The sequence below is a fragment of the Dermacentor albipictus genome, chromosome 7 (genome assembly GCF_038994185.2).
Source record: "Dermacentor albipictus isolate Rhodes 1998 colony chromosome 7, USDA_Dalb.pri_finalv2, whole genome shotgun sequence".
NCBI classification, from domain to species: Eukaryota; Metazoa; Arthropoda; class Arachnida; order Ixodida; family Ixodidae; genus Dermacentor; species Dermacentor albipictus.
In genome coordinates, this window is record NC_091827.1 from 28,233,021 (window position 1) to 28,259,955 (window position 26,935).

General features: G+C 49.1%; 1 protein-coding gene across 1 annotated transcript; it reads left to right on the plus strand.

Annotated features, from left to right (window-relative positions):
• Positions 1 to 1,293: 1,293 nt before the first annotated feature.
• Positions 1,294 to 25,103, plus strand: LOC135917416 (arginase-1-like). The gene is made up of 11 exons (XM_065450987.1): positions 1,294 to 1,481; positions 3,149 to 3,230; positions 6,698 to 6,770; positions 8,454 to 8,557; positions 10,859 to 11,036; positions 13,963 to 14,053; positions 19,589 to 19,645; positions 20,112 to 20,216; positions 20,336 to 20,412; positions 22,896 to 22,955; positions 24,066 to 25,103. Exons 1-11 carry the CDS (start codon positions 1,375 to 1,377, stop codon positions 24,248 to 24,250), a joined length of 1,119 nt encoding a protein of 372 aa, XP_065307059.1. The 5' UTR covers positions 1,294 to 1,374; the 3' UTR covers positions 24,251 to 25,103.
• Positions 25,104 to 26,935: the final 1,832 nt, after the last annotated feature.

The window sequence follows — 26,935 nt, forward strand, 5'->3', positions numbered from 1 at the left end:
TCCCGTTGCAGAGAGCAAATTAATTAGACCGGAATGAGCAACCTTCTTTTTTTTTTGTCGTTCGGTATTATCAAAAAAGCATGAAAAAATAACGCCCTTGTTCTTTTCGGGACGACTGTATGACACGCTCTTTATAGTCAGAGCGCAGGCGATAGCACCGCAGGATCAAATTGAATATGTGAACAAACAACAAATCTGTGCGGGCTGCATACAGCAGGTCGTACGAGCATATCTCCGTGATAGAAGCTGTCACTACGCCTCCGGCCGCCTGTGTGATGGAACTTCCTCGGTAAAGTGTCAAGGGCAGGGACGACTTGTCAGATCGTTTGTATTTAACGAGCAGCGCGCAGCGGTGGCTACGCCAAAAATAAAAATTTCGCAGGACCACGGGTCTATAGCTCCCCGATGACACACGTCACGTTGACGTCAGAAACGAGAAAACGCGTGTAGGAACGAGAATGGTTCATCAGCACGTGCGTCGTGGCCGTGCGTATGCCGCAATTCCGCCTATCGCAACGAGATTCGCGTAAAGTCTTTCGGTGCGTGTACCTACACGCTGTCGTGCCGTCGATCGTACCGTCATCGTGCAGTAGTCTCGGCTTGGTCGTCGTCGTTCTTATTGTGGGCGACGTTGTAATCGGACCGATTATACTATCGGTGCTTTTTAGTTCAAGCTTTCCATTTGAGCTCGCCGCAGATATCGCTTTCTCAAAGAGTTATCATTTGCGCAGCTTTAGTGGTTTTTTGTTCGTATTTTACAGCGCCACAAACTTGAAGCTGTCTCTTCAGATATCCAACAGGGACGGTTGCAGGTAGGTTGCACTTGTTTACGGCTGCCCTTCGTAGAGCACGTCTAGACTTTCAGCATAATGAGCGTATGTTGAATGCGGTTGCAGAATGTGCAGCTGCTTACTTTGCGATTAAAAAATAAAGAGAGAGAGAGAGATCAGAGACGTCGGGGGGAAAGGTGTGATAAAAAAATAAGAGATCAGCGACGTCGGGGAGGGGGGGGGGAGGGGGATTTCGTGCGCCGGCATGCATTCGTGCTGCGCTGAGCCGTGCTCCCGCATGGGTTGCAGAAAATAGTGCCAGCCTTTGCTCCTTTCCCACAGGAACCACTTCTCTCTCGTGCTGTGAGTTGCAACGGCAGCAGTATACTCGGTATAATAGCGGCAGTATCCTGTGAGTAATACTCACCGAAGGGAATTCTTCAGTGCAGCACTGATAAACGCAAGGTAAGCGAGGCTCTGGACTGAGGGCCTTTCCACGTTACCACCGAACATGAAAATAAAGTTTTTTTCTCTCTCTCTCTCACCGAAGGGAAAGGAACATTGCTCGCTCTGCGACCCACGAAGCGAACAAGCATTGTGCATTATGATGCGCCGCAGTGTACTGTCTCTTCGAAAGATGCTGCTGCAGCTGCTGCTGCTTTCCACCGCCGGACCAACTTGTCTTGAAGGGAGGCCTCTGAATGAAGAAAGGTATGCAGATTGCTCTTCAGCACTTGAATACAGGTCATTTTTTCTTGCTGGAAGTAGATTTATTAGTTTTTACCTGCGGCAGACAGTGAAATTCTGCCATATCATTAAGCGCCGGCCATTTTTGGTCACTCTGGGTGAATTGAGCGCGGGCGCTTTTTCTTCTTCTTTTTTTTTTTTCTTTGCCGCTCCGGCTGACGTGGTAGCGGACTTTGCCTGTGAAGCTTAAGCGCGACCGCATCCGCACCGGCTGACGAGCTGGGTTACTCGGAGAAGTGGACTTCACACATCGCAGGGCGCGCCGATAAATAATTTTGTTTAAAAAATTCAGTAGTTACCACTAAAATTATTCGTTTCCCGGCGCATGTCTCAATTTGGGAAAAATGAAAGCCAGCAATCAATGAACTCACATCTACTTAGCAGAAACACCGCGTTTCTGCTAAATAGCGCCAGTTTTCGCAAAAGCACCACCTTTCGCAAAATTATGGGGGGGGGGGGCGAGGGGATATGCATTAGTGTCCTAGATAATTGTTATCGGAACTCTACAAACATGAAGTGTTGATACTTTAACACGCCTATAGGCTCCCTAATACCATGCCTCCGTACCTGTTGGCCTGCTGCATCACCTGAGTCGGTCCGGCAATCCCACAGAGTATCCACAGAGACTGCCAGGTACTCGATTTGCGCTTGAACTTCGAAGCGTACTGCCGGCGCGCGGGCGGCATCATCACGTAGTGCGTCCTCGAGCATGCTCCAGTTCGCAAAACCACCTAGCGGTCCACGCGTCCATGAAGTCGGCATTCCGCTACCGAACAGTTCGTAGGTTCGACACGCGTTCAGTATTATACAGCACGTGAGGGGACCGCATTTGGTCGAGCTCCGCGATACGTCTCGAAGCCAGATTGTGGCACTTAAAGGGACACTAAAGTGAAAAATGATTTCTTCTGCATCAGTAAATTACCGTTCTACAACACCAAAAACACCAATCTTACAACGATAAGACGTTTGGTAAGCCAGAAAAAAATCCAAGAACGAAATACGGGTGGCGACGCCTACTTAAGTTCCCGCACCTGGGGGCTGTGACGTCTTGGATTTTGATGGCATCGTCTAGGGCCTACTAATTATATATAGCGGTAGAGATTGACTACATTGTTTTCTAAAGGAACCAAATATTAAACATGACAAGTTTCGGGAACCTTTATTCAGCCAATGCGGCCCAAATGCGAAAACATACTTTGGAATCCCTGACGTCACGCTGACGTACCGGAGCTGGGGTTTCGGCGCGAAATTCAAATACTGATACTTGGACCTTCGTTTTCTCATCTAATAATCAAACTATTTTTTTGAAATGACTGCCTGCAGGGTTCTCAAACAATGCTTGATTAGTCTAAAGTGATTTACTGTTTCGCTTTAGTGTCCCTTTAAACGTGAAGATCAATCAACCATATTCGAGCGATTCTGGTCAACGGACAGACACGTCGTGCTTTCCTGGATTTGACTGTTAGTCCTTCGGGCATACTTTTTTTCTCACTTAGACAACTTTCTACGCTATAACACCGACGAATTTGTACTTACGGTGAAAACGGCAGGGTGGTTACTAAAACAACCGGTTTCGACAAGTTGCCTCGCAGAGAGTAGAGAGAGCGATGATGAGCCCTCCTGCCTTCCAGGATTGACTCACCGTCGGCACCCAGCGTCACGAGCAGGCGGCAAGAGATCGGAGTCCTCGGAGTTCCCATCCACCAAGGTCAGGTGAGAACGGTGCCAGAATTCTGCGCCTCCCTGGCGTTCCCTTTCTGGAACAGCTCATGCTTTCGACTCGAGCTTCGCATAACGCGTTCGACTGCCAACAGCAGTTATGCGATCTAGATAATAAGTGGACCAATCGTGCTCGTTCCTTCGTTCGTTCTTTCGTCACACTTGGTTCAAGTACGATCACGCGAAGTGAAAAAAAAGAAAAGTGGCAGCTTCGACCGAAGGCGAAGCGTTGGGACCGATAACAAGGCTTAGCGTTGCGATCGGCTTGCTCGCACGGTGGCCTAACAATGCGCAGAAGCTAACACTGCGTAACGACGCACGCGAGGCAACTACTGTCACAGTTAAAGTATCCCGATATTCATATGCAGGGGACTTCATTCACAGCAGGTACAGCCAGTGGCGTAGCAACAGGGGGGGGAGGGGGGGAGGGGCGGGGGGCCGTGGGCCCCTGGTGCAAGGGGCCAGTGAGTGGGTGGGGGTGTCATACACGTCTGAAGACACCCCTTATTCCGCCGGCTACACCCGGGGGGGGGTGACAGAAGACCTATGGGCCCCGGGTGCCAGACGACCTAGCTACGCCACTGGGGGACAGCACCTATAGAACCGGCGCCCTGTCATGTGACAACGCTATGACGCGATAAGAGGCGCATGGCCGTGGCGTTACCTATACGGGCAACTCGACGGTGCGCGAAGTGACACCGTTGTTTTAACGTTTATAATCCATTCCTCTCACACCAGCGTTTGAAAACGGGGTCGTCAGCAGTAAACGCTAATACGTGTGTGTGCACGAGCCTCATGGCCGGCAGCGTCGCAAGGCATGAGATATACGCGGCAGTGCGCGCCGACGGTCGCGCCACCGGTGGCTGCCTTGCGAAGTTCACTCGGGAAATGAGGCAGCCGTCCGCTGTATAGTTTTCTGCGTCGTTGTTGTCGTGCTTCTCTGTTTTGATTCACGTTTTCGGCGCGAAATATGTAAGCAACACCCGGCCGTCGCATGCGCGTTGTGGCCGAAGCATCGGGGCATGTCGAAGAACAATCGTTGCGGGTCGGGGCGCTCAATCACCTGCAGGAACTTGCCCTGCCGGCGACCCGATTCTGATCGTATCTCGCGAGGCCTCATGAGCGGGGGCAACAACGACAGCAATGGATCGCCGCCGTTTGGCGGGAAATCTCTTATCACGCTTTCATTTGCCATCTAGGTGTTTGTTGCACTAGACCATGCTTATAAGGGCAAGCGATCAATTTTATCATGGCCTACCAATGTTTTGGTTCGGTTTGACAGCACTGCGGCGTGCACGTTAAAGACGTTTCGCTTAGCTTTTGAATGCCACTTTGCCGCCTCTACCTTTACAATTTTTTTTTAAATTGTGTTGCTCTTAGGGTGAACGACTGTACGAGTGCATCCTGTTGCGTGTAAATGTTACTGAGGCTTGCAAGGACCGATTTTGTTGTCTCGTGCGGCCCGTTAAGTCGTCACATCAGCTGTCCACTTCGCCCACTTCGCCCACTTTGACTTATTGCTATAGTTGCTTCATGCGGAGCTATGGCTGATTTTTTTTTTATGTGAGGGTTTTAGACTCGCGTGGTTTGCAAAGGTCTGAAATCACGCTGCGTTTTATCGGGATGATTACAGGCGAGGCGCTCCTTCAGCAGGTGTATTCGTTTCACCGAGGACATCTTCGCTGTTGTGGTTGCTTGGTAAATGCGTTAGAAAAGACGCAGCTCTGGGTGAGAGTTGACGCCGCCGCATGTGACGCACATGCTGTTCAACTTCCGCACAAAAAAATCGCGTCATGTTTGCGAAGTCGTTACACCTTGATGCTGCCTGAGCAGACATATGCCACGCAGAGGGCATTTTTGTGCGTGTATTTTGCATACCCAATTAATCCTTAGAACGACAGAAAGCTGAGCTAGTTGGTAAGGATTCATTGTGCAAAAAAGAAGTGAGGCGTGCGGACAGGACACAAGAGTAGAGAAGTGGGCAACACGAACGCCGACTATCAACTGAAGGGAGCACTGGGGCGAAAAAACAAAGATTAGTTTGTGTACTCTTTCCTTTTTCGCCTCAGTGCTCCCTTCAGTTGATAGTCGGCGTTCGTGTTGTCCACTTCTCTACTCTTGTGTCCTGTCTGCACGCCTCACTTTTTTCCAATTAATTCTTAACTTTTGAGGGGTATATAGGAGAGCAATGCTTACGCCTCAAAGGACTGAACCCGGCCTTGCCGCCAGCGAAAGAATGGTTCCGCATTAAAAAACGTTGCAGCTTCGCCCAGAAGGCGAAGCATCGGCCGCGATAGCAAATTACTGGACAACTAGCTATACGAAGTAATTGTATAGTATATTTATCAGCCGTATATAGAAACTTGTAAACATATAGGCATACTAATTTAGCAAGCATGGAGTTACGTGCGCACAAACAAACATGATCATATCTCACTCGTTGACCACGGAAACCCACTGTCAAAACAACCGCCGTGGTTGCTCAGTGGCTATGGTGTTAGGCTGCTGAGCACGAGGTCACGGGATCGAATCCCGCCCTGCCGCATTTCCATGGGGGCGAAATGCGAAAACGCCCGCGTACTTAGATTTAGGTGCACATTGAAGAACCCCAGATGGTCGAAATTTCCCGAGTTCTCCACTACGGCGTGCCTCATAATCAGAAAGTGGTTTTGGCACGTGAAAACCCCATAATTTAACTGTCAAAACGCTGGAATTGAGGGAGCGCAGCAGCAGCAGTCAGCCCAGAATCGACCTTCCTGTTGCATCTCGCAACAACTCGAACTGAACCATGAAAACACAGCGCGCGGTGAGCTCCGGCCCCATCGCAGATAGCTTTCAAGACACAGCAGCCCGGGTTGGCGCGCGTGGCCACCCGGGCCACCCGGAGTAGTACGCCCTCCCTCCCTCCTGATCCTTGTGCGCGACGGAAGACGGCACGCCTCCTCTCCCCTTTCCTCGCTTGCGTGCGTGAGATCGCACGAGCAGCCATAGCGAAGCTCACCCTCGCACACTCTCACTCGCACACGACAGCACATGGCGAGCGGCGACGATTTTATCGCTAGTGCTCATTATAGTAAGCCTCACGGCTACGGTAGAAGTGCACTTGTAATGTCCGTATAATTGTTATCGCAGTAGAAAAAGAATCTGCGCAGAAATAGAGCTCGTGCGAAGCAATGTAATCACGCGTTAAGCTCCACTCCTCATGATAAAACAAATGTAAGAAAAAAACGTGAAGTGTTTAAAAAATCAGTGCGAGAATTCTTTGCGTGGATCTCTCTCTCTCTCTCTCTGTGTGTGTGTGTGTGCGTGTGTGTGTGTGTGTGTGTGTGTGTGTGTGTGTGTGTGTGTGTGTGTGTGAGAGAGAGAGAGAGAGAGGTCAAATTTGGAAGTAGTGCGCCCTACCTAAAGTTCTTGGCGTCTGTGTCAGCGTCCTTTCTTTCTTTTATTTCTTTTCTGAAAAGCGCAAGCTCGGTGTCGAAAAGGGTCCACAGTTTCTGCGCGACGCTGGACTCATGGACAAGCTCAGAGACCTCGGTAAGTTTTCGAGTCGTCCAGGCACATAAGATCGGCAGTAAACGTCGAGCATGGATTTGATTTGATTGATTGATTGATTGATTGATTGATTGATTGATTGATTGATTGATTGATTGATTGATTCAAAGGTTGTTATAACGTCCCTAAGCAACACTGAGTCTGTGAAAAACATCATGTTGGATGGCTCCGGATTAATATTGGCGACCTGGCGTTCTTTAACCCTGTTGCGTTGTGGTGCGCTCGAAGTTCCCTATGTTGCACTTAAATCTATATCAATAAAATCTACAACTCCATAAATCCGCAGCGTTACTTTTCATACCCTATGTCCATAGACAGCTCAACAGACTTTATTAAGGAAACGCCTATGTGAGCTCCGCAGAGATCTTTACTCTCTGCCACCTCGGAAGGGAAATGCAGTCGATAAAGGCAGATATGATAAGGTGGGGCTGGCAATTAAGAAATTCGAAGGAGTTGGAATGAAATAGGCTGACCCAATGTAGCGCAGCTGTTAATTGAATACCAACTGTAATATGGTCTTCATTCTGCAATGGACATAAGACGGGCTGCTGGTTATGATAACGATAATGAGAGTGTCGAAATTTTCTTAGTGCACCCACCACCCGGTAGTCGCCAAGCGCTTCAGTTCTTTCCTGGTGGCGAGGAGACGCTGGAACACATTCTGTGCGACTGTCCTGAATATAATGTTCAGAAACAGTCCATGGCGTCCGTTCTAGCGCACCTGGACAATAGACCATTGTCAGTTGCAACCATTTTCACATATCGCCGACAGAAGACATCGCAGCTGAAGGCGATTGAGGGACTACTTCGGTTTATGAAGGATACGGGCTTGGACAAGTGGCTGTGACAGTGATGTCGCGTACCGCGCAAAAGTGACGGACTGTAACTGACGATGTGATTGCTGTGTTATGTGCTCTCTCTCTCTCTCTCTCCTCCCATCTTTCATCCCCCCCATCCCGCTCCCATGTGTAGGGTAGCAAACCGGTTAGGCTAAACTGGTTAACCTCCCTGCCTTCCTTCTCCACTTTTTCCTTCCTTCCTTCCTGGTGGCGTGTCACGTTCTACAAGATTCTCACGCCACGTGTATGGTGGGTGGCATGTTCGATGTCACTTTGCCCGTTGCTTCTTGCTCTTTTTCAAGCTCTTTCTTGCACGTGTGTACACGTACGCGTTCCACGCCGTAAGGATGGACTCGACCGGTGTGTTACCAATGCCTCCTTTACTAGATGCCAGCCGCGTTGCTCGCTTTCCCATTGCGGCGGCGGTTCCCCTAGTTGAAGTTAGTTCAGCATAAATTCCGTGAGGCGGCGCTCGTTGCCTTTTCAACTTCCGGCGGATGTGGCGGCGGCGGCTGAATGCTCCGCCGGCGCTTTATATGCGCGCGCGTATGTTAGCGAGCGTTATCGCGGGCCTCCGAGATGGCAACAGACGCCATGGTAATCTTGGAGGCCGCAGCACGTGATCTAGGTTGCAGACGTCCGCCACAAGCGGCGCTCGTTGCCTTTTCGCGGAGGAGAGAAAAGCGAGAGGGCCAGGAGCCGAGTTTACGGACAACGCGGCTGGCATCTAGTAAAGGAGGCATTGGTGTTACATACAGCCTCCAAGATAGGGCTGCGCGTTGATCTCGAAGGCCATGGTTGTGCTCATATTAAGCTTCTCTCTCAGGTCACCAGGTCGAGGACCTCGGCGACGTCCGCATCGAAGGCGAGCCGGACGTCACCGATTTCGGCGCGATCGACTCAGACGTCGTGGGACAGACCAACAAGAACGTGAGGCTTTCCAAAACGGAACACGCTGAACGCGGGGCAAATTTCGCGACCAGAAAGAGGATTTCTCCCCGTAAAAACCAACTATATCGATAACTGTCAATATGAATTCGAGGTGTTTGGAATGAAGAATCGACTTTTTTGACTACATAGGGCGTCTCAGCTAACGCTGGTCAAGCTGTTGATAAAAGAAAAAGAAAAGTTGAGAAATGCGGTGCAAGAACGATCTCGAGACCTTGCGGTGTTCAGTTGTCACACCTCTTTCGATCAAACGCAGCAGGTTTTATAATTGTACTTTGCATCACCTTTCTTAAATTTTATTTTTGTTCAACGCCTTGGGTAAGGTTAGGTGAGACACATAGTATATATTGATGTTGCTCAAATTTTTCCAGTACGTGGCCCCTTTTAGTAGCACTAAACCTAGCATGACCTCGCGCCCTCCCTCCCTTTTGTGAACCTTCTGAAAAAAGAAAGAGTACATGACATGGATACATTTACACTTATTTAAAAGACCGCAAGAGAGAGAGTTGCCAACACTACTGTTTTTGACAAGAATTGACATAATGTATTTAAATGAGAAGGATGAGTTTAGTCCTTGCGGCCCGGACTTTAAGCGCGATAGCATGTTTTGGCTACCTTTCAGGCAAAATTTTGACGTCTCGCACCGATAAACGAGGGAGTGCGAAGAGGCAAGTGGACACTTCAAGTCTTACTTAAAGTGTTACGCAATCTTAATGTGGAGTCGCATAGATAAGTGATACACACTGGCTCTTAGTGTTAAGATATGTAGGTACACTATACCGGGTGATCTATCTTACCGGAATCAGTAAAAGAAAATGGATTCATCCGACGGTATGATGCTTTCTTCACTGTTTCTATTTTTTTCAGAACGGTGGATACAAGATAGTCGAGTAGCCGTCGCAGTTAGTGCGCTAATCTGCATAGAATCGATTTATTTTATTAATACCGGTGTAACGCTGCTTTATTGCAATGATAGTATTAGAGGACACCTCAAAAGCAATCAATTTGGGTGATTCCAAAAAAAAAACGGCATTTATTGCGGATATTCGCCGACAAAAAAAAAATCGGAGGACGCTTTTTTGTACCGCTTTGAAGCATCGAACTCGTGGCTCAGGACCATGGCATGGCATACAGCATACACATACGTAAATATATACAGGGCGTTTCAAGTAACTGAACCAAGGATTAAAAAAAAAACTCGTGGCTCAGTGGTAGCGTCTCCGTCTCACACTCCGGTGACCTTGGTTCGATTCCCACCCAGCCCGTCTTGCAAGTTGTTTTTTATTCATGAAGTGCCTGCTGGGATTTATCGCTCACGGCCAACGCCACCGACGCTGACGACACCAGCTTTTCTGCGACACGAGCTCCTTAAAGCTGTCGCGTTAAAAAAACCTTTTGTCGCTTCGATATGGAAACAGGACGCGCGCAATAGCACGCGAGATGGGGCAATGCCCAGGTTATTTGCGACGCTGCCATAACTTGGAAAAGCCCGCATGTGATGACCTGCTAAGGCGCGTCCAGTCAGTCGTCGCACATCATCGACTGCACACATTCCAGGAGATCATCATGTCTCGGCGACAGCAGGTCACCGAGACATGATTTACGGTGAGATAAAAATGATAAAGAGGCCCGCACAGCCCGTGTCCAATCCATTGACGTAAAGAAACCAAACGAAAGCGGGAAGAACGCGTGCGAAGTTTCTCATTGACAGATATCTTATCGACGGATGGGGTTTTTCAAACCGCGTACACTGCTTTCGCGTCCTGTGGAGTCCTCCTCCAGTACTACAATTTGCAATGTCGCCCTTAAAGCGAGTAATTAAAGAAAAAAAAAGTTAGCTTTACCAATCTTGGTTACACCGGGGCGCTGGTTTATTTTATTAGAAACAAATAAAGCTCGCCACGAAGTTATCAATTCGGGTTACTTATACTCAAGGCAACACTTACAACTCTTCATAATTACGCTTCGAGACAAAATTCGGGACTCTTACGTAGGCTGCTGCGTTGTTGGCCGTTCCTCGGTGAACCACCAGTTTCGACCTTCGTCGGCTTTCAACGTCCCAGGAGGCTATAGAACCTCTCTCTAGAAGCTCTAGTGAAGACATTATGATGTCAGTGGCTTATCCAGGGGGTGGCACCCGAGCACGTGCCTCCCCTCCCCCCCTCCATCTTCTTCCCCGGCGAAATTTCTGTGTTAGTATGCGCCGTGCCCTGCCCTCCCCTCCTCCTCCCCCTCCCTCTTACTTACACCTCGCGAACTACGCCGCGCTGCCTGCTGTCACAGGTGCGCGACGCAGTGGCAGAGGTGCTTCGATCGGGCCGGGTCTCGCTGAACCTGGGCGGAGACCACACCATGTCCATCGGCACCGTCAGCGGCCACGCCAATTCCACGGACTCGGAGGTGGCGCTCATCTGGGTGGACGCGCACGGTGACATCAACACACCCAGCTCCTCCACGTCAGGTCTGCCTATAGTTGTCTCCCTGACACCTTTCCGTCCCGCGAGGTATTAGGGAGCGTTCGTTTGTTGACTGTGACACTTGCTCGATGAAGTTGTCTAGCGGGAACTCGCACCGGCCTCTCGGTGGCACCAGCAAGCACGGCACAATCTGTGGCACGTCAAGGGAGGAGGTCATGTTCACGACTGGCCTATAGGTGTTGCCGCACAAGTCAGCACGATCCTCTAGCGTAAGCTCTAGCCTAGCGTATTGTTTCTCTCGTTACGGGCTGCTCGAGCTCGACACGGACGCGGAAGCAAACAAACACGAGCCCTATTTGGGCACGCGTGCTTGCTTGGCTATCTCGATTATATTGAGCTTTCCCAGCCGCTTATAGTGTCCCTGCGTATAGTGTCCCTCCCACACTCAGTGCTTACTATCTCCCTTTTTCCCTCTTTCTATTCCCCTTTCTCCTACCCACAGTGCAGGGTAGCAAACCGGGTGCTCGTCTGGCTGACCTCCCTGCCTTTCCTGTCCTTGCTGTCTCTCTCTTTCCCAGCCTATACCCGCTGCGAGGAAGTTGATCGAAACGGAGTGCGCAGATGCTAAAATGGATGCTGCATGACCTCTTCGCACTGGCTGCAGATTCCACAAAAGAAAAGCAAAAGACGGAAAGGGAGAGGGGTGTCATGGCGGTTTTAGTACGCGCGTTTTAAAGTGATATCAAGGAAACAAAGATGAGAGAAAAAGTGATGGAAGCCGGAAACAGAGCAGCTGTTCATTCCGGTATAGTTAAGCGCACGTGTCCGTCAAGGTACGGAAACGTTCTCTCTGGAGCGCCTAATTATTATGCGCTAAGCCTCCTTTGTCCTACCCCAGTTACGTTGGCGAAAAAAGAACGGCAAAGTGAATTACTGCGCATGTTGATACACGCTAAAAAGAAAAAAATTCAATCTCTCCGAAACTGCAGCTGATTTATCGCTCGACAACTACACTATAGGAGGCTTCGTGTAAACTCGCTTACCTCGTCACTCCACGTTGTTTAACTACCTCAATCTACCTTAAAAGGTGACCGCATAAAGCCAACAGACAATGAAGTCAAGGAAAGCTTTCCTTGGCTTCATTATCTGTTGGCTTTATGTGTGTGTGATAACTTTATTTGGAATCCGGCGATTGGGAGGCCCGGGCCTGGGGCTGCCTAGATGGCCACTGGGAGCTGCTGCTCCCGTGCGGCTTCCTTGGCTCGCTGGACGGCCCAAAGTTGGTCTTGGAGTTCTGAGCTGAGCAGCACGGCCGACCACCGCGCCCGTAGATTTTCTGGGGAGACTGCCATTTTGTTTTGGTATATTTCACATCCCCACAACATGTGTTGAAGGGTGGCTCTAACAGACTTGCATAGCTTGCATATATCGCTTTATGCGGTCACAATTAACAAAATCGAGCCCCTCGGTTCGCCTTCACATCTCCTAAAACAAAGCGGTTCAACATAATAAGCACGTACAAAGATTATACATTAGGAAAGCATACATTTCGCGCAATGCATGCAGGCTGTTCATGTTTATACAGCAATAAAACAATTGTTCAAGAACGCAAGTGGTATGGTTAAGCGTTGAGAAGTTCAGGGAGACAAAAAAACTGAGGTTGGAAAGGTAAGGAGGTTAACCAGAAGGAGAGCTCCTGGCAGCTACCACAGATTGGGGAAAGGCTTAGGGGTAACGAAGTACTGACACACCATAGCAGCTGAAGTAGTATAGCGTGCCAGGGAAGCCCGTTCCACTCAGTGGGTGCTTTGTAAAGAAATGGCCGTGCATTCATCCTTTAGAGATGATTGACGGAACTATTCTATCGGCCATTTATCTTACGTTAAGCGCGTATATAATTGATGGTATGTTTTATATGATGTTTATTAGTACGAAAGGCAGTATATAACTAGTGACCTAAGTAGGCGTCAAAGAAGTCAAAGAGCAGCACGTACCCATTGTTACATGCCCAGCTACTCAAGTTGATCCGATGGTTGGGTGCGAACCCTGTACCCTGAGCACAGCAGCCTGTTGCTCTACCCATTTGAGCATGGACTACCCAGTAACCCAGTTCTCGAGAAAAAGGTTATCTATATATCTATAACTAAGCTAGGGCTAATTAAGACACTCTAACCCACGTTCTTCGGCTGGAATCGAATCCTCGGACTTTGGTGGGAGTCGAACTCACGATCATCGGTGCTAACTAAGACAAAGTTAATTAAGGCAGAACTAATTAAGACACTCGATCACACGACCTTTGTTGGCAGTCGAGCCCTCTACCTTTGGTGGGAGTCGCTCAAAGAACTAGGTGCCCAAGAACTAGTTATTCAACGGTTGAGAGAGCATAGGCGTCGCGCGGTGGTCGCAATGCCTTCGAACTCATCCACGTAAGGACCACTAAGTGCCCCTTGAAATTTTCTCACTCACTCTCTTTCTCTCGACCATGGACTACGCAGGGGCTCAGGTGGGCGGATAGATTTATTTATTCAATCCTTTGTACAATACTGCCAGCTGCGTTTTGGCAGCCAGGGAAGGAGTGGGTAACAATGAAGTAATAGCGTTAGATTAGGAACGGGTACGTATACTTTAGAACAAAAGAGCAAAAGACGAAAGAAAAGTTGCCTCTAAAGAACGCTTACTTACATGAAGAAATACAGGTAGGAAAAATATATATTTACAAGACTGGTGTGGCTGTTATACAGCAAGTCGCGCTCGCAAGGAAGGCCCTTTTCAAACGGGTGCGCGGCGCACGCATTCGGCCGTACATAGAGTGGCTTGTCACCGCGCTAATAACCGAAATATTTTTTTTTCGTGGGTATATTATTTTCCAAATTGGGCATCTATACTTTTTGCAGACTTTCACGTTATCGCCGATTTATAAGTCGGCGTTACCACTGTATTTTTTTTCTCCTTGCCCTCTTCCCGGAACAGGCAACATCCACGGCATGCCACTCTCCTTTCTCGTGCACGAGCTGGCGCCGTACGTCGTGAAACCTAAAGGACTTGAGTGGGTGCAGCCTTGGTGAGTGACCGACGTGGATGAATGGATGGGTGGATGAATGGATGGGTGGATGAATGGATGGGTGGATGAATGGATGGGCGGATGAATGGATGGGCGGATGAATGGATGGGCGGATGAATGGATGGGCGGATGAATGGATGGGCGGATGAATGGATGGGCGGATGAATGGATGGGCGGATGAATGGATGGGCGGATGAATGGATGGGCGGATGAATGGATGGGCGGATGAATGGATGGGCGGATGAATGGATGGGCGGATGAATGGATGGGCGGATGAATGGATGGGCGGATGAATGGATGGGCGGATGAATGGATGGGCGGATGAATGGATGGGCGGATGAATGGATGGGCGGATGAATGGATGGGCGGACGGATCAATGTGGATCGATGGGTGGATAGACGGATCGATGTGGATGGATGGGTAGATAGACGGATCGATGTGGATGGATGGGTGGATAGACGGATCGATGTGGATGGATGGGTGGATAGACGGATCGATGTGGATGGATGGGTGGATAGACGGATCGATGTAGATGGATGGGTGGATAGACGGATCGATGCGGATGGATGGGTGGATAGACGGATCGATGCGGATGGATGGGTGTATAGACGGATCGATGCGGATGGATGGGTGGATCGATGTGGATCGATGTGAATCGATGGGTGGATAGATGGATCGGTGTGAATCGATGGGTGGATGGGTGGATCGGTGTGAATCGATGGGTGGATGGGTGGATCGGTGTGAATCGATGGGTGGATGGGTGGATCGATGTGAATCGATGGGTGGATGGGTGGATCGATGTGAATCGATGGGTGGATGGGTGGATCGATGTGGGTGGATGGGTGGATCGATGTGGATCGATGTGGGTGGATGGGTGGATCGATGTGGATCGATGTGGGTGGATGGGTGGATCGATGTGGATCGATGGGTGGATCGATGGGTGGATAGATGGGTGGTTAGATGGGTGGATAGATGGATCGATGTGGTTGGATGGGTGGATAGGTGGATAGATGGATCGGTGTGAATCGATGGGTGGATGGGTGGATCGATGTGAATCGATGGGTGGATGGGTGGATCGATGTGGGTGGATGGGTGGATCAATGTGGATCGATGTGGATCGATGTGGGTGGATGGGTGGATCGATGTGGATCGATGGGTGGATCGATGGGTGGATAGATGGGTGGTTAGATGGGTGTTAGATGGGTGGATAGATGGATCGATGTGGTTGGATGGGTGGATAGGTGGATAGATGGGTGGATAGATGGGTCGATGTGGTTGGATGGGTGGATAGATGTGGATGGATGGATCGATGTGGATGGACGCGGTCGAAATGATTGGATGAAAGAAAGTTTATGCGACCTAAATTTCATTCCTGTTATGATGCATCTCTTCTATTAACATTAAGGCGCATGTGATTACAGCACCACTGTGCCGTATGCGGGCATGATGCTAGAAAAAGACAAAAAATAAAAAAAACACTGAAAAACAGCATCAGAAGCAAGTTCTGTGCGATTTCTGCTGTAGTGCTACGGCAAAATTAGCTCTCGTCTTCACTATCCGTTGGCCGCAAGCTCTTGTAGATAGCCTTTCCGCAGGTAGGTTGGCGTTGGCTTACTAGCAGAATTCCGTTATTGGTGCTACAGGACAAAGAGCACAGGCGAACCGTGTCAGTGCATCATAGAGCGAGTATATCGCCTGTCACAGCTATCGTTAGCCAAGCTCTTAAACGAAAAAAAAAACTGAGGAGTGGGATTTAAAAAGCAGAGTAAGAGAAACAATTTTATAAGCTACGGTTTTCGGTCGTCAGACTTCTAAGAGCCAAGCACCGTAGGCTTTTATAATTGTATCTCGCACTGCATTTCTTCTTGAGTCTTCTTTTTTTGTCGTTGAATAACTTGGCTAACGTTAACACGCACACATGGTGTATACATAGTACCCGGACAATTACAAAACTCCTGTTTAACAAACGAATGCTGGTAAGCGCAATTATAAGACGGGATAGAAGATAGACACAAAAGCACAGGACAAGCGTGCCTATCTTCTGCCCCGTCATAGAATTGCGCTTAGCAGTATTCAGTTGTTCAGCATGAACCAACTATCCCAGCAACAAATTTCGTTAGGGACCCATGTTGTCGTACGTTATCGTTCACTCTATACCGCCGCGACAATTTGAAAGTGCCCAAATTTTTCAGGAGGCCCACATTGGAGGCCACTGCCGAAGTGTCGAGAAGCGAGAAATGTAACAATACGTGCTACTCCAAATTTCTAACTGTTACACCGAGTCAGCTGTGCCTAGACACGCTCTACAAGAGCCTCCACCCCTAGCAATAGAGCCGTACTTTTCAAGCGCTGTTATCCGGCTCTGCTAACACTACGATATCTTATTCTTTCCCATATTTTTATCTGCCACGTATATCCGAGGGTAACGCCATTCTCTGCGTGTTTTCTTTGTAGCCTACGATTGAGAAAGTCGGGAGTGGACATGCTTGCCTCGGTCGCACTGATTGTAAGCGTTCGACGATGGCATGTAATTCGCGATGCGCAGTGCAGACGGCGAGCATATCGCTTTATACTCAAGTGTCTGACAAAAGGTAACGACGCAAGTGGAACAAAGAAAACAATACAGCGAAAATTGCTTTTTGGGTCGCAATGCAGACTGTCGCAGTCTAAGGTAATTCATTAGTTCTGTTCCCCCAACGTCATTTTTTACCTGAACATTTCCTCCAAAAAAAAAGAAAAAGAATAAAGCACTACGTAAGTCCCACGCTACACTATTCAAATCTAGTTTCGTTTTACTTCTAAGCATACGGAAAACCGCCTGATTCTCAGCCAATCCCGCATAGTGGGTACGCGCCACTGTTTAGTATACACGACAGGCAGTAAGTAGTGTTATAGACACACCTGTGCGAGTACATGATGAGCCATTGCCACCGTGATAACACGACCTAAAGTCTTCTCAAATTCCACGCCAGTCCCCCAGCACTGTACTTTCTGTGTTTCGTACATGCAATTTAAATGTGAGCGCTATCGAAACACCTCGGAGCACGGTAACAAGTATCTTCGCCTTTCCCCAGTTGTGGGTTGTTGTTGTTGTTGTCGTCGTAGTCTATCATGCGTGTCGCTCCTGCCCACGGTAGGGGATTGGCCAAGAAATGGGTGGATAATTCCAAATTAATATGGACCATAAATTTCCAAATATGTATGGAATTAGCACTGAACAGCGTGGATTTATCTGTTAAAATAGAACGGGAAAGTCATATCGAATGAACAATGGGTAATGCGTAGTGGGTATATGTACCGGCCGTTGCAGTCACCATCATCTTCTGCTTCTTCATATTTATTATCGCCATCATTATGATCCTTACTGCGTAGAAAGGCATCATCAGGGAATACGCTTTTTATGGCAAGCTTCGTAACGTGTCGGCTTTGTCGCCTTAGGGGCATCGACAATGCATTTCAGTTTGAGGGTGGCGTCAGGACATGTCTGACGAGGGGGCAATGAGGGCAAGTGGCAGAAATATTGAAAGGAGGGGGAAGTTGCCGCCGCTTCCTCTCACACCCTTTAGAGTCACCCATACTTTAGGCGCCAAGGAACCTATGCTTGATGTTCCATACGGTCTTCAACCAAGCTATGAAACGTCTACCACGTTGTTTTCTTGTCACTATTATCTTTTTTTCACGACCTGTCACGTTATTTTGTTAATCCTTTGATAATTTTTTGCGAAAATTCCTAGTAAATCGTGTTGTTTATTTTCTTTCAGATCTTTATATTTGTTGGTAGTTATTTTATTTCTCGATGTCCGGCAAACCCGCCTCCTAGGTATGTGCCGCACCATAAGGAATCTACATCAACAGCGACGTTGCCTGAAGTGTCCCATCTGCGCGGACCAGCACAGCTCGCGGATGTCACGGGAGACGTTGCTGTTCGAATTCGGCAGGAATAGTGAGCGCTGTTTTGGAAGCAACGTACGACACGGACACTTCTACTGAACAGTAATCATTCGTGGGGCTAATTCGCGACCTCGTTTGTTGGAGTGTGTAAGTGTCGTAACTCGCGGGTACAGGCTTATTCACTTGAAATGCATGCAGCGTTGACTGGCAGTAGGGAAACAGTGACTTTGGCAACGGATTCGGCCCCGGCTTCACTTTCTACATCGACCACGACGACATTTGCAACGCATACTGTAACGTCGACGATAACGTCCGGTAATGCTCCTCCGGACACTTCCAGCGATACTTGCAGTACGGTTGTAAACGCTGTTTCAAGCGTGAACCCGCTCGCGACGATGGCCTCCGGAGTTGATCCTGCGAACACTTCCAGCAATACTTGCAGTACGGTTGCGGACGCCGCTTCGAGCGCGAACCAGGCCACGTCTTCGAACGCTGCTGCGAACGTTTGTTGCGGCACGACCTCAAGCACGACCTCAAGCACGACCTCAAGCACGACCTCAAGCACGAGTTCGAGCACGAGTTCGAGCAGTGCAAGTTCGAGCGCGCCCCCTTTCATCGCGACATCCACTCAGATCCCGAACGGAACTTCGACCACGACTTGGAGCACGTCCCGAGGCGAGACTTGGAGCGCAACGTTGGAGTCGCCGCAGACCGGAACCGCGAGCGCGTCTTGGAGCACGTCTTGGAACGCGACTTCCGGTCCTTCGACTCCGCAGAATGACAGCGCCTCGGGCATGGCCTGCAACGTGTCTGCTACGTTTACTTGTCATACTTCTGCTATGCTTAGTCGAGATTGACGGTCGGACTGACGGCCATGCCGTGCGCTGGGAATATTCGAGGTCGTTGTGAGACTCTTTTCTGTTCTTTTTTCTCTTTTCTTTTTTTGCAATCTCTTCAATGCTACGTTGTGCGCCGTGTGTCAACTGTAGAAAAAGCTTTTTTTTTGTTGCTCATTAAAACAGTTAAATGTTGTTACAAATCTTAATTCGATTTGCACACCCACAGTTCGGTCGCTATTATAGCAGAACACGGTTGTTACGATCGCGGCTGGACGAGGCGACCTTCACCGCAGGAGCAAATAATATATTTTTAAAAAGTGTTGGTCGTTTGGACATCGTGTAGTCTCCCTATAGTCTCTGGTTTACTGTGGGCTACGGTACCACGTGTGGAAGCTACCAGTCAGCAAGCGAATTTATGTGTGCGCGTGTGTGCGCGTGTGTGCGCGTGTGTGCGCGTGTGTGTGTGCTCGCGTGTGTGCTCGCGTGTGTGTGCGCGTGTGTGTGTGCGCGGGCGTGTGTGCGCGGGCGTGTATGTGAGAGCACGTGCGCGCGCGGTGATCTTCAAGAAGTGGGCGTGTTTCTGGGTGGTCCGTGGTCCAAATCTCCGGGCTCCCTCGGGCAGGTTACTTTTGCCCGCTTGGTCACTCACACTTGATTGCGTGCGAAGACAATAAAGGTTGGCTTTAATACAAATGGCTGAATGGGAGCTCTCGGCGAGTATAATCGTTCGGCCCCATGACTGCCGGGTTCTGGCAATACGCTGATAAGCCTAACGTGCCTTATATCTGTTTTTTCTGCTTCCAGTGTCCGGAAGGACAACCTGGTCTACATTGGTTTGAGGGACGTTGACCCTTACGAACGGTGAGTGACTTCACCTCGCAGCAGTCGCCTTCAAAAACAAACATACGGACAAACATACGGACACACCTGGGATATAGCTGCGAGGGTGCAGGGCTCTTTTGCTATCATTCTTTTCAATTGGACGGAGAAGAATCTGGGAAAGTATAAATCGGTTATTGACCCCGTCACGCAAACCGCAATGCCTCCCTCAATAATCTCGTTGCTGATCTCGGAGCACTTGAAACCTGGCGGATTTCTCTCGTGTATTAATTGTCGCTTCAGCGACTATTTAGGAGGAAATTTTGAGTAGGTTAAGTTCGCCTCTAAGTTCTGTATTCGCTGGAATGTCACGTAAATCCTGCAAGCAATGCTAGATGCGGAGTGCCTCTAAAATAACGTCTTGCCCCCTGCACCGCTATACAGTATCTCACCCTATACACTTGGAATCGTGGACGTTGCCTCACATATACCCACTCTACACACGCAGGTACTTTATGGACCATCTTGGCATAAGGACGTACGACATGGGCGACATCGACCGCCTTGGTATCCAGGCCGTCGTGCAGAGAACACTGCAGGAGATTAACCCGACGTACGTGCAACCGTGGTGCTGGCCTGTAGCGCAATATTAACGGGAACACGGGAGGTTGCTTCCCTTTGCTGACTTGCTTCACTTAGAACGCTTGTGGTTTCTTGTTTGTTTCGCCGCAGGGGAGACAAGTCCCTGCATATCAGCTTCGACATCGACTCAATCGACAAGTTAGTTGCACCGAGCACGGGAACGCCAGGTCAGCAATTTGCCATTAATTGCACTTTCTCATACCACTTGTAGTAGTAGTAGTTGTTTTTTGCTGTTGTTTTGGTGTATTGTTGTTGTTTTGTTGTTCAGAACCCACCAACGATGATTGTTAATGTAAGCGAATTCAAATAATAGCCTCGGCTTAGAAAGGTATTCGCCTTATTAAAAGGTTGATGCTCTTGAAGGCGGATTTTTTTCTGGAGTGAGGATACTTATCTTTATTTCAATAAAAACGAAATGCCAGCTAGAACATGTATGGTCACCGTATAATGGTGGCGGGTGCTCCTTTTTACGTAATAGTAACGATAATATAAAAATAAATATCGTAAGGTATCAACAAAGAACATAATACGTTCGAAAAATTTATAGGAGAGTTTGCTAAAAGGTGTAAATGTTCCTACACGGTCCTATACACGCATGAACACACTGAGACAAAAAAGCGAGAAAAGTTGCCGACTATATTCGTTCCTGACATAATACGCTTATACAGAATTGCAAAAAAGAAAAAAAGAAAAAAAATAAGGTACGAGGCTGCGATGCGGTTCTGAGATGAGCCAGTGCACATGTGAGGAAGGCAAACGCAGGAACTCATGCACGATACGACAGTCACAAAACGAGCTTGATCTCACCAGACGCAAAAATAAAAAAAATAAAAAAAAATTCAGCGCCCTTCCACTCCGTGAAGAAGGATGACCAGAGAAGCTGTGTATGTGGGCCCCTTAATGGCGAACAGCACCTCCGCCGCGTGTCGGCCTGGTATTGCACTATCTTCGGGGTCGGCCCACGTATGAGGAGTTTAGTGGCCACACAGGGACACCATCCTAGGGCAACTAGCCCTCAACAGCCTCGATTTAATGCGCGGTAGAATTGGCTACGTCTTCGCCTTTCTCGATTAATTAACCAATTAATCAATAAATAATTACGAAGACAAACACAGGAGCAGCGGTACGAGCGCATTCTCGTGGTAGCGCTGAGAGGAGCCTACGAGCCAGCTCTCGAAGAAGGCGACGTAGCTGGAGCCAATGCTGAGGATGATAGCTTCGTGTTGTTGTGTTGTTACACGAAAACGATCCTGGGGGGGAGTAGCCCATAACATCTTCGCTGTAACAAAGATATTCAGAACGATGACTACAATTGTTAACACGCAGAGTGTACATATTGGCATAATATCATGCCGCGCGTGTGCGCGTGCCCTGCATGTGTTCTTTTTTTTGCGCTAAATCGTCAATTTTTAGAAGGCCGAGTTTTCCGTGGACCGCCACGAAAGAATCGAGGCCGGCTGGCAGAGGTTAACAGCTTCGCTGTAAAGATGTGTGTGACGCGCAGAATATAGAAGCGCACATAAATAAAAATAATAGAAGCCTGTTGAGGTTACATTACTATATCCAATGCGCGGCACTTAGCGCACGTTAAGTATTCGCGTGTGTTCGAAGAAATGTTCAAGTGCGTTCAATGCTTTTCGCTGAGTTGTTTTCGATGAGCAGGGGGCCCAGTAATTTTGCCAGTGAGAAACGTCGGCGAAGATCAATTGAGTTGGCGTCTTGGACGCCGAGTGGGGCAACTATAGGTACGTGCCACTGAGAATGTGCCGCTAAACGATGACGAAAAAGCTCTCTTAAACTTATCCGATGCTGCGTGGAATTGTGCCCACGTCACAATAGTTCAAGTATGGCAACGCGACGCTTACACGATCTTGGATTGTAGCGCCAAGTGACACGGCCACAAACTAGAAGCAGACAGGACGAGCGAGTCTGTGTCCGTGTCACTTCGCGCTGCAAATCAAGATCACGTTACCGTACCAACTCGCCCAACTTTCTATCCTCTTGCATAACACGACGCTTTATCGAGCTGTGCCACAAATGCGTTGGGTGTGTGCCGCTCTTCAATGAACCTCTCGCCAACTCAGGTCACTGAGCACCTGACATGGAGTGTGCGGCAAGCCAGGGAACTATTCTAAGCACTATGCAGGCCACGGCGCACCGCGCTTCTAGTCTCGGAGGCCACGCGCCGACTTCTTGACGGCGCTGCTAGATGGCGCAGCGTGTCCAGAAACAAGAGCGAGAGAGGAGCCCGGTTGCCGCCATGACGCGTTTCTAAGCGTTCGCACGCACCGACGCGCCATGCGCGCATTTCGGAGGCCATGCAGAGGCTTCGCGGCGGTCGCACTAGACGGCGCAAATTGTTCTTAGAGACGCGCGAAAGAGCAGTCCAGCGTAGTGCACGCCTCACACATAACTTGTTTAGACGGTGGCAGCTACGTTGTGGCGCTATATTGATTTAATGGTAAACGCATTATCGCCGACAGTCGTCGTGGGATGGGTACCGCCGCGTTTTTTTTTTCTTTCTCTCTCCTGAGACTCATCTTCTAATGATTTATACCGAAATTCTGTTTTTTCCGGGGTGGTCGGTTGGGTTGGCTGTTTGTATCTATCGCCGCCATCTTTTTTGATTATCTTTTGTTTTCCTGTCCAGTCCTAGGAGGACTCACTCTTCGGGAGGCGTTGGTCATCGCGGAAGAAGTAAGCAAGTCTGGTGAGTCAGGAGTTGTTGCAGACTAGAGATGCGCGAAACTGACTGCCTTCGAGTTGCCACTCAGACTATCTGCGTACTGCACACCGACAGCCTTTGTCACGGATGATGTTAACCGCCGCAGTGGCTATGGAGGTCTGTCGCTGCTGCTGATGGTGATAATGATGATGATGGGAATTGTGATGAATATGACGCTGCTGCTCACGATGAGCACGAAGTCGCGAGTTCGATTCCCAGCCGCGCATACCGATGAGTGCTGAATCCGAAAACGCTCGTGTACAGCAGGGGCAATTTACCGAACCTTGTGTACTCGTAACTGTGGCAGATTCATCTACCATGGCATCTCCGAGGGCCTCGGTGTTGTTCTGGAAGGTTAACATCAAAAACCAATCTCACTCATTCACTCATATAATTAATCAGCCAATTGTCTTTGGTTTACTTGCGCTTCTTTTACCCATGTTCATGTTTGGTGCTGAACTGCAGCGACAAGTGTACAAGATGCGTGAGTTGAAATCATACGTTTGTTGTCGAGAGAGAGAGAGAAGTTTAGAAGCATGCCAACCTGGCGTCCGAGACGCGCACACCCGGCCGGAAAAAGAGTGATTTACAAAAAAACAGAATTGTCTCGAAGGTAAGCCACCCACAATAAATTTTAAAGCTTGTCGTGTCTTCTTTACCCGTACCACCACAGTACACTCTGCTACGAAACTCGTCGAAAATTCAACTCGATGTGCTCTCTCTCTCTCTCTCTCTCGTTCTCTCCTCTCTCTCTCTCTCTCTCTGGCGCGGCCGACAGCGAAACCAGCCGTATCCTACTCACCAATTCCACGAAGTGTAGCTAAAGAAGCTAAAGCTAAATTTCACGAAGTGTAGCTAAATCGGTGTGCCTCGGTCAACAACGACCGAGAATCGCACAAACCCGCCCGTTCCCTGTCCGCCGCAGGATTTTTTTTTTTTTTTCGAATCCGCGTCGTATACTTGCATAATCGTTTTTGTTTGCTGTTCTCTCTCCGTTCGGCGTATTCACTGGGATTTGGTTCTCGCTGTCATGTGTATAGCTTCGGGCGTCAGGGGAGTGTTTCACTTCACTCAAACTCTGCCTCGATCTCGCAGGTCAGCTCAGGGTGCTCGATCTCGCCGAGGTGAACCCGCTGCTGGGTGACGAGCAGGACGCCGGTAACACCGTCGACTGCGGCGTGAAGCTGGTCGACGCGTTTTTCGGCAGCCCTCGCGGCGGACACCAGCCCCTCGAACTCGACGCCAGCATCATCGACCCGAACTGCCTGTCCTGCCCGTGAAACCGATGTGACCACGTGACTTCACGACCCACTTGTACGAACGGTAGTCTGTACGCGCTGCAAACTAATTTACACCCTCGAGAGTGCATATAAGGGTGCGCGTGCGCATAAATCGCACCCTTACACCTTTGCGGGTGTGAGTTGCAGACTGATTTACACCCTTGTGCACCCTAAAGGGTGTAAGTTTACCATGCAGTCAGGAGGAATGACGTACCGCTATATAGGCGGCGAACAAAAAGAACGAATAAACTTTACCCGACTCCAATCTAACTATTGTAAAGAACGGCGGGTTGCACAACAAGATTGTCACCTTGCCACCCGATTACGACAAGGGGTGCAAGACGCGCACCTCCCGCTCTCCACCTCTCCGTGCTGCAGCTGCGAGGCGTTCAAAGAAGCGACCTTTGCGCTGGAACCCGCCGCCTTCCTCCAGCCCCTTCGACATGGTGACGGGACGAATTCGGTGTGTGGACAATGATTCTAGAGTTCCCCAATGCGGAGCTGATTTGACACGCCTGAAGAAGCTACCGCGGGAACGTCTTATTTTTGTGCTTCTCACGGTTTGGAGTGGCTCGGAACAATGAGCGACGCGCGATCGACAACGTCGATTTTCCGGAACGGCACCACCTTCAACGCCGTCGCTTGGGCTTCGGAATGTGTGTGCCTTTGTGTCTGTAAACTGGTCTTCAGAGCAGCTGCGAGTTGGTGGTGTGTAAACGAACAGCCGCCGCGTCGTAGGACCAGCGGATCGAGTGTATAAAAACTGTGGTTGTGCGATTGTTGGACGCACTTCTCTTGAGCAGTCATGTTAGACTGAGTTAATTTTCTGTAAATAAACCCCTTTTTCCTCGTTCTCGATGAGAAGCAGTTCTTCACTTCATCAACGATCTCAGCGTAAATAAGTTGGACGACGGCATGGGCCAGCTACCTTCGAATTCATGCCGTACTCCAATCTTGGCAAAGGACCACGGACGAAGGGATTGAGCCCCCAATCCTGACAACTGGCTGACAGCGGTGAGATGGACTTTGCGACATGGTGCTGTATCTGCGGTGAGTGCTTGGTTTTTGCTTTGACTCTCTAGGCTTCATTTTGTGGTTGTTCTGTTTAGAACAGTAGGGAAGCTAGATTGTTGTGTGTTAGCTAGGTTGTGTTTTACTAGCTAGATTTAGAGAGCAGAATCAAGGCAGTAAAGCAGCAGTCATGGAATTAAGGACACTGCTGAGAGACGAGTTGTTGATTGTTGGTGAGGAACTGGGCCTAGATGTACGTAAAGAAATGCTCAAATCAGAATTATTGCGTATCATTTCCGAACAGGCCAGTGAGGAAGAAGTTGAACTGGGGTTTGAACTTCTGAAAAAGAGAGAAGAACGAGAGAGAAAAGAAAGGGAGGAACGCGATAAAGATCGCGAGTTAAGAAAAATGCAACTTGAACTTGAAAGCAAACGTTTGGAGTTGTCTCAAGGAAGTGAAGGCGCTCTAGGACGATCAAGTGAGGCAGAATCATACCGCATGGACAGGCTATTAAAGCCATTTGAGGTCGGGACCGACATAGGCTTGTTCCTAAGCAATTTTGAAAGGACTTGCGAGAAGATGAACTTCGGCCCGAGTACATGGCCACAGCGGTTGCTGTCTATGTTGCCGTGTGAGGCGGCGGAAGTAATCGCCAGACTGAGTGTGCAGGATGCATATGATTATGCAAAAGTTAAGGCTAGTCTCCTGAAGAAATACCGCCTTTCAGCCGAAGCTTTTCGGCAAAGGTTTAGGAGCACAGGCAAGAAAGATAGCGAGGGCTATCCGGAGTTTGCATATAGCTTAAAGGCCAACCTAGTCGAGTGGCTTAAAAGCGCGGAAGCGTACGACAGCAGAGACATGATCATTGAATGCATGTGTCTAGAGCAGTTTTACAAAACCATCCCCCAAGCTGTGAAACTGTGGGTGCAAGATAGAGGTAATGTAAACACTGTGGAAAGGGCGGCTGAATTAGCCGAAGAGTACGCAACCCGTAGAAAGTTGAACGCCGAGGAGGGAAACTGGGACGGTCGAAATGGACCGCGGAAGCCATTTCCGTTCAAAAAGGGTGCGCAAGCTAGACGATCCGAGCCTGTAGACATGGCGGAAAAGCCCGCAGAAAAGAGCGAGGAGAAACTTAACGGAGAAACCACACAAAAAGAACAGAAAAGAAAATTCGAATCTGTTAGACCAATTCGCTGTTACAAATGCCACAAACTGGGACATATAGCTGTAAACTGCGAGAAGCCTCGCGTAGTTTTTTCCTACGTAGAGGAAAAGGATGAGAATATGGAACTTTTAAGTCCATATCTCCACGACCTGCAAGTTAATGGAAAACCATGCCGAGTGCTAAGAGACAGTGCCGCCACGCTGGACATTGTCCATCCGTCTTACGTGATGGTAGAGGACTTCACCGGAGAAGTAGCATGGATAAAACAGGTTGTAGAAGAACACAGCGTGTGTCTGCCCATGGCCAAAGTCAAAATCAGTGGACCATTCGGGGAGCTAGAGACTGAGGCTGCAGTTTCCAAATTTTTGTCACTGCAGTATCCCTACATCTTTTCGAATCGTTCGAATCAGTTACTGCGTGACAGAGGGCTCAAACTGGGAGAGGGCATAGTACAGGCATTGACCCGAGGCCAAGCTCGTAAGATCGCGGCGCTTTCGGCTGAAAA

What these genes read in the sequence shown, in the direction of transcription:
- LOC135917416 (XM_065450987.1), top strand. Translation starts at nt 1,375, where the DNA reads ATGATGCGCCGCAGTGTACTGTCTCTTCGAAAGATGCTGCTGCAGCTG. An exon ending in TTCCCATCCACCAAGGTCAG is followed by an intron (nt 3,231 to 6,697) that starts GTGAGAACGGTG and finishes TTTTCTGAAAAG; the next exon opens with CGCAAGCTCGGTGTCGAAAA. An exon ending in GACGTTGACCCTTACGAACG is followed by an intron (nt 19,646 to 20,111) that starts GTGAGTGACTTC and finishes CTACACACGCAG; the next exon opens with GTACTTTATGGACCATCTTG.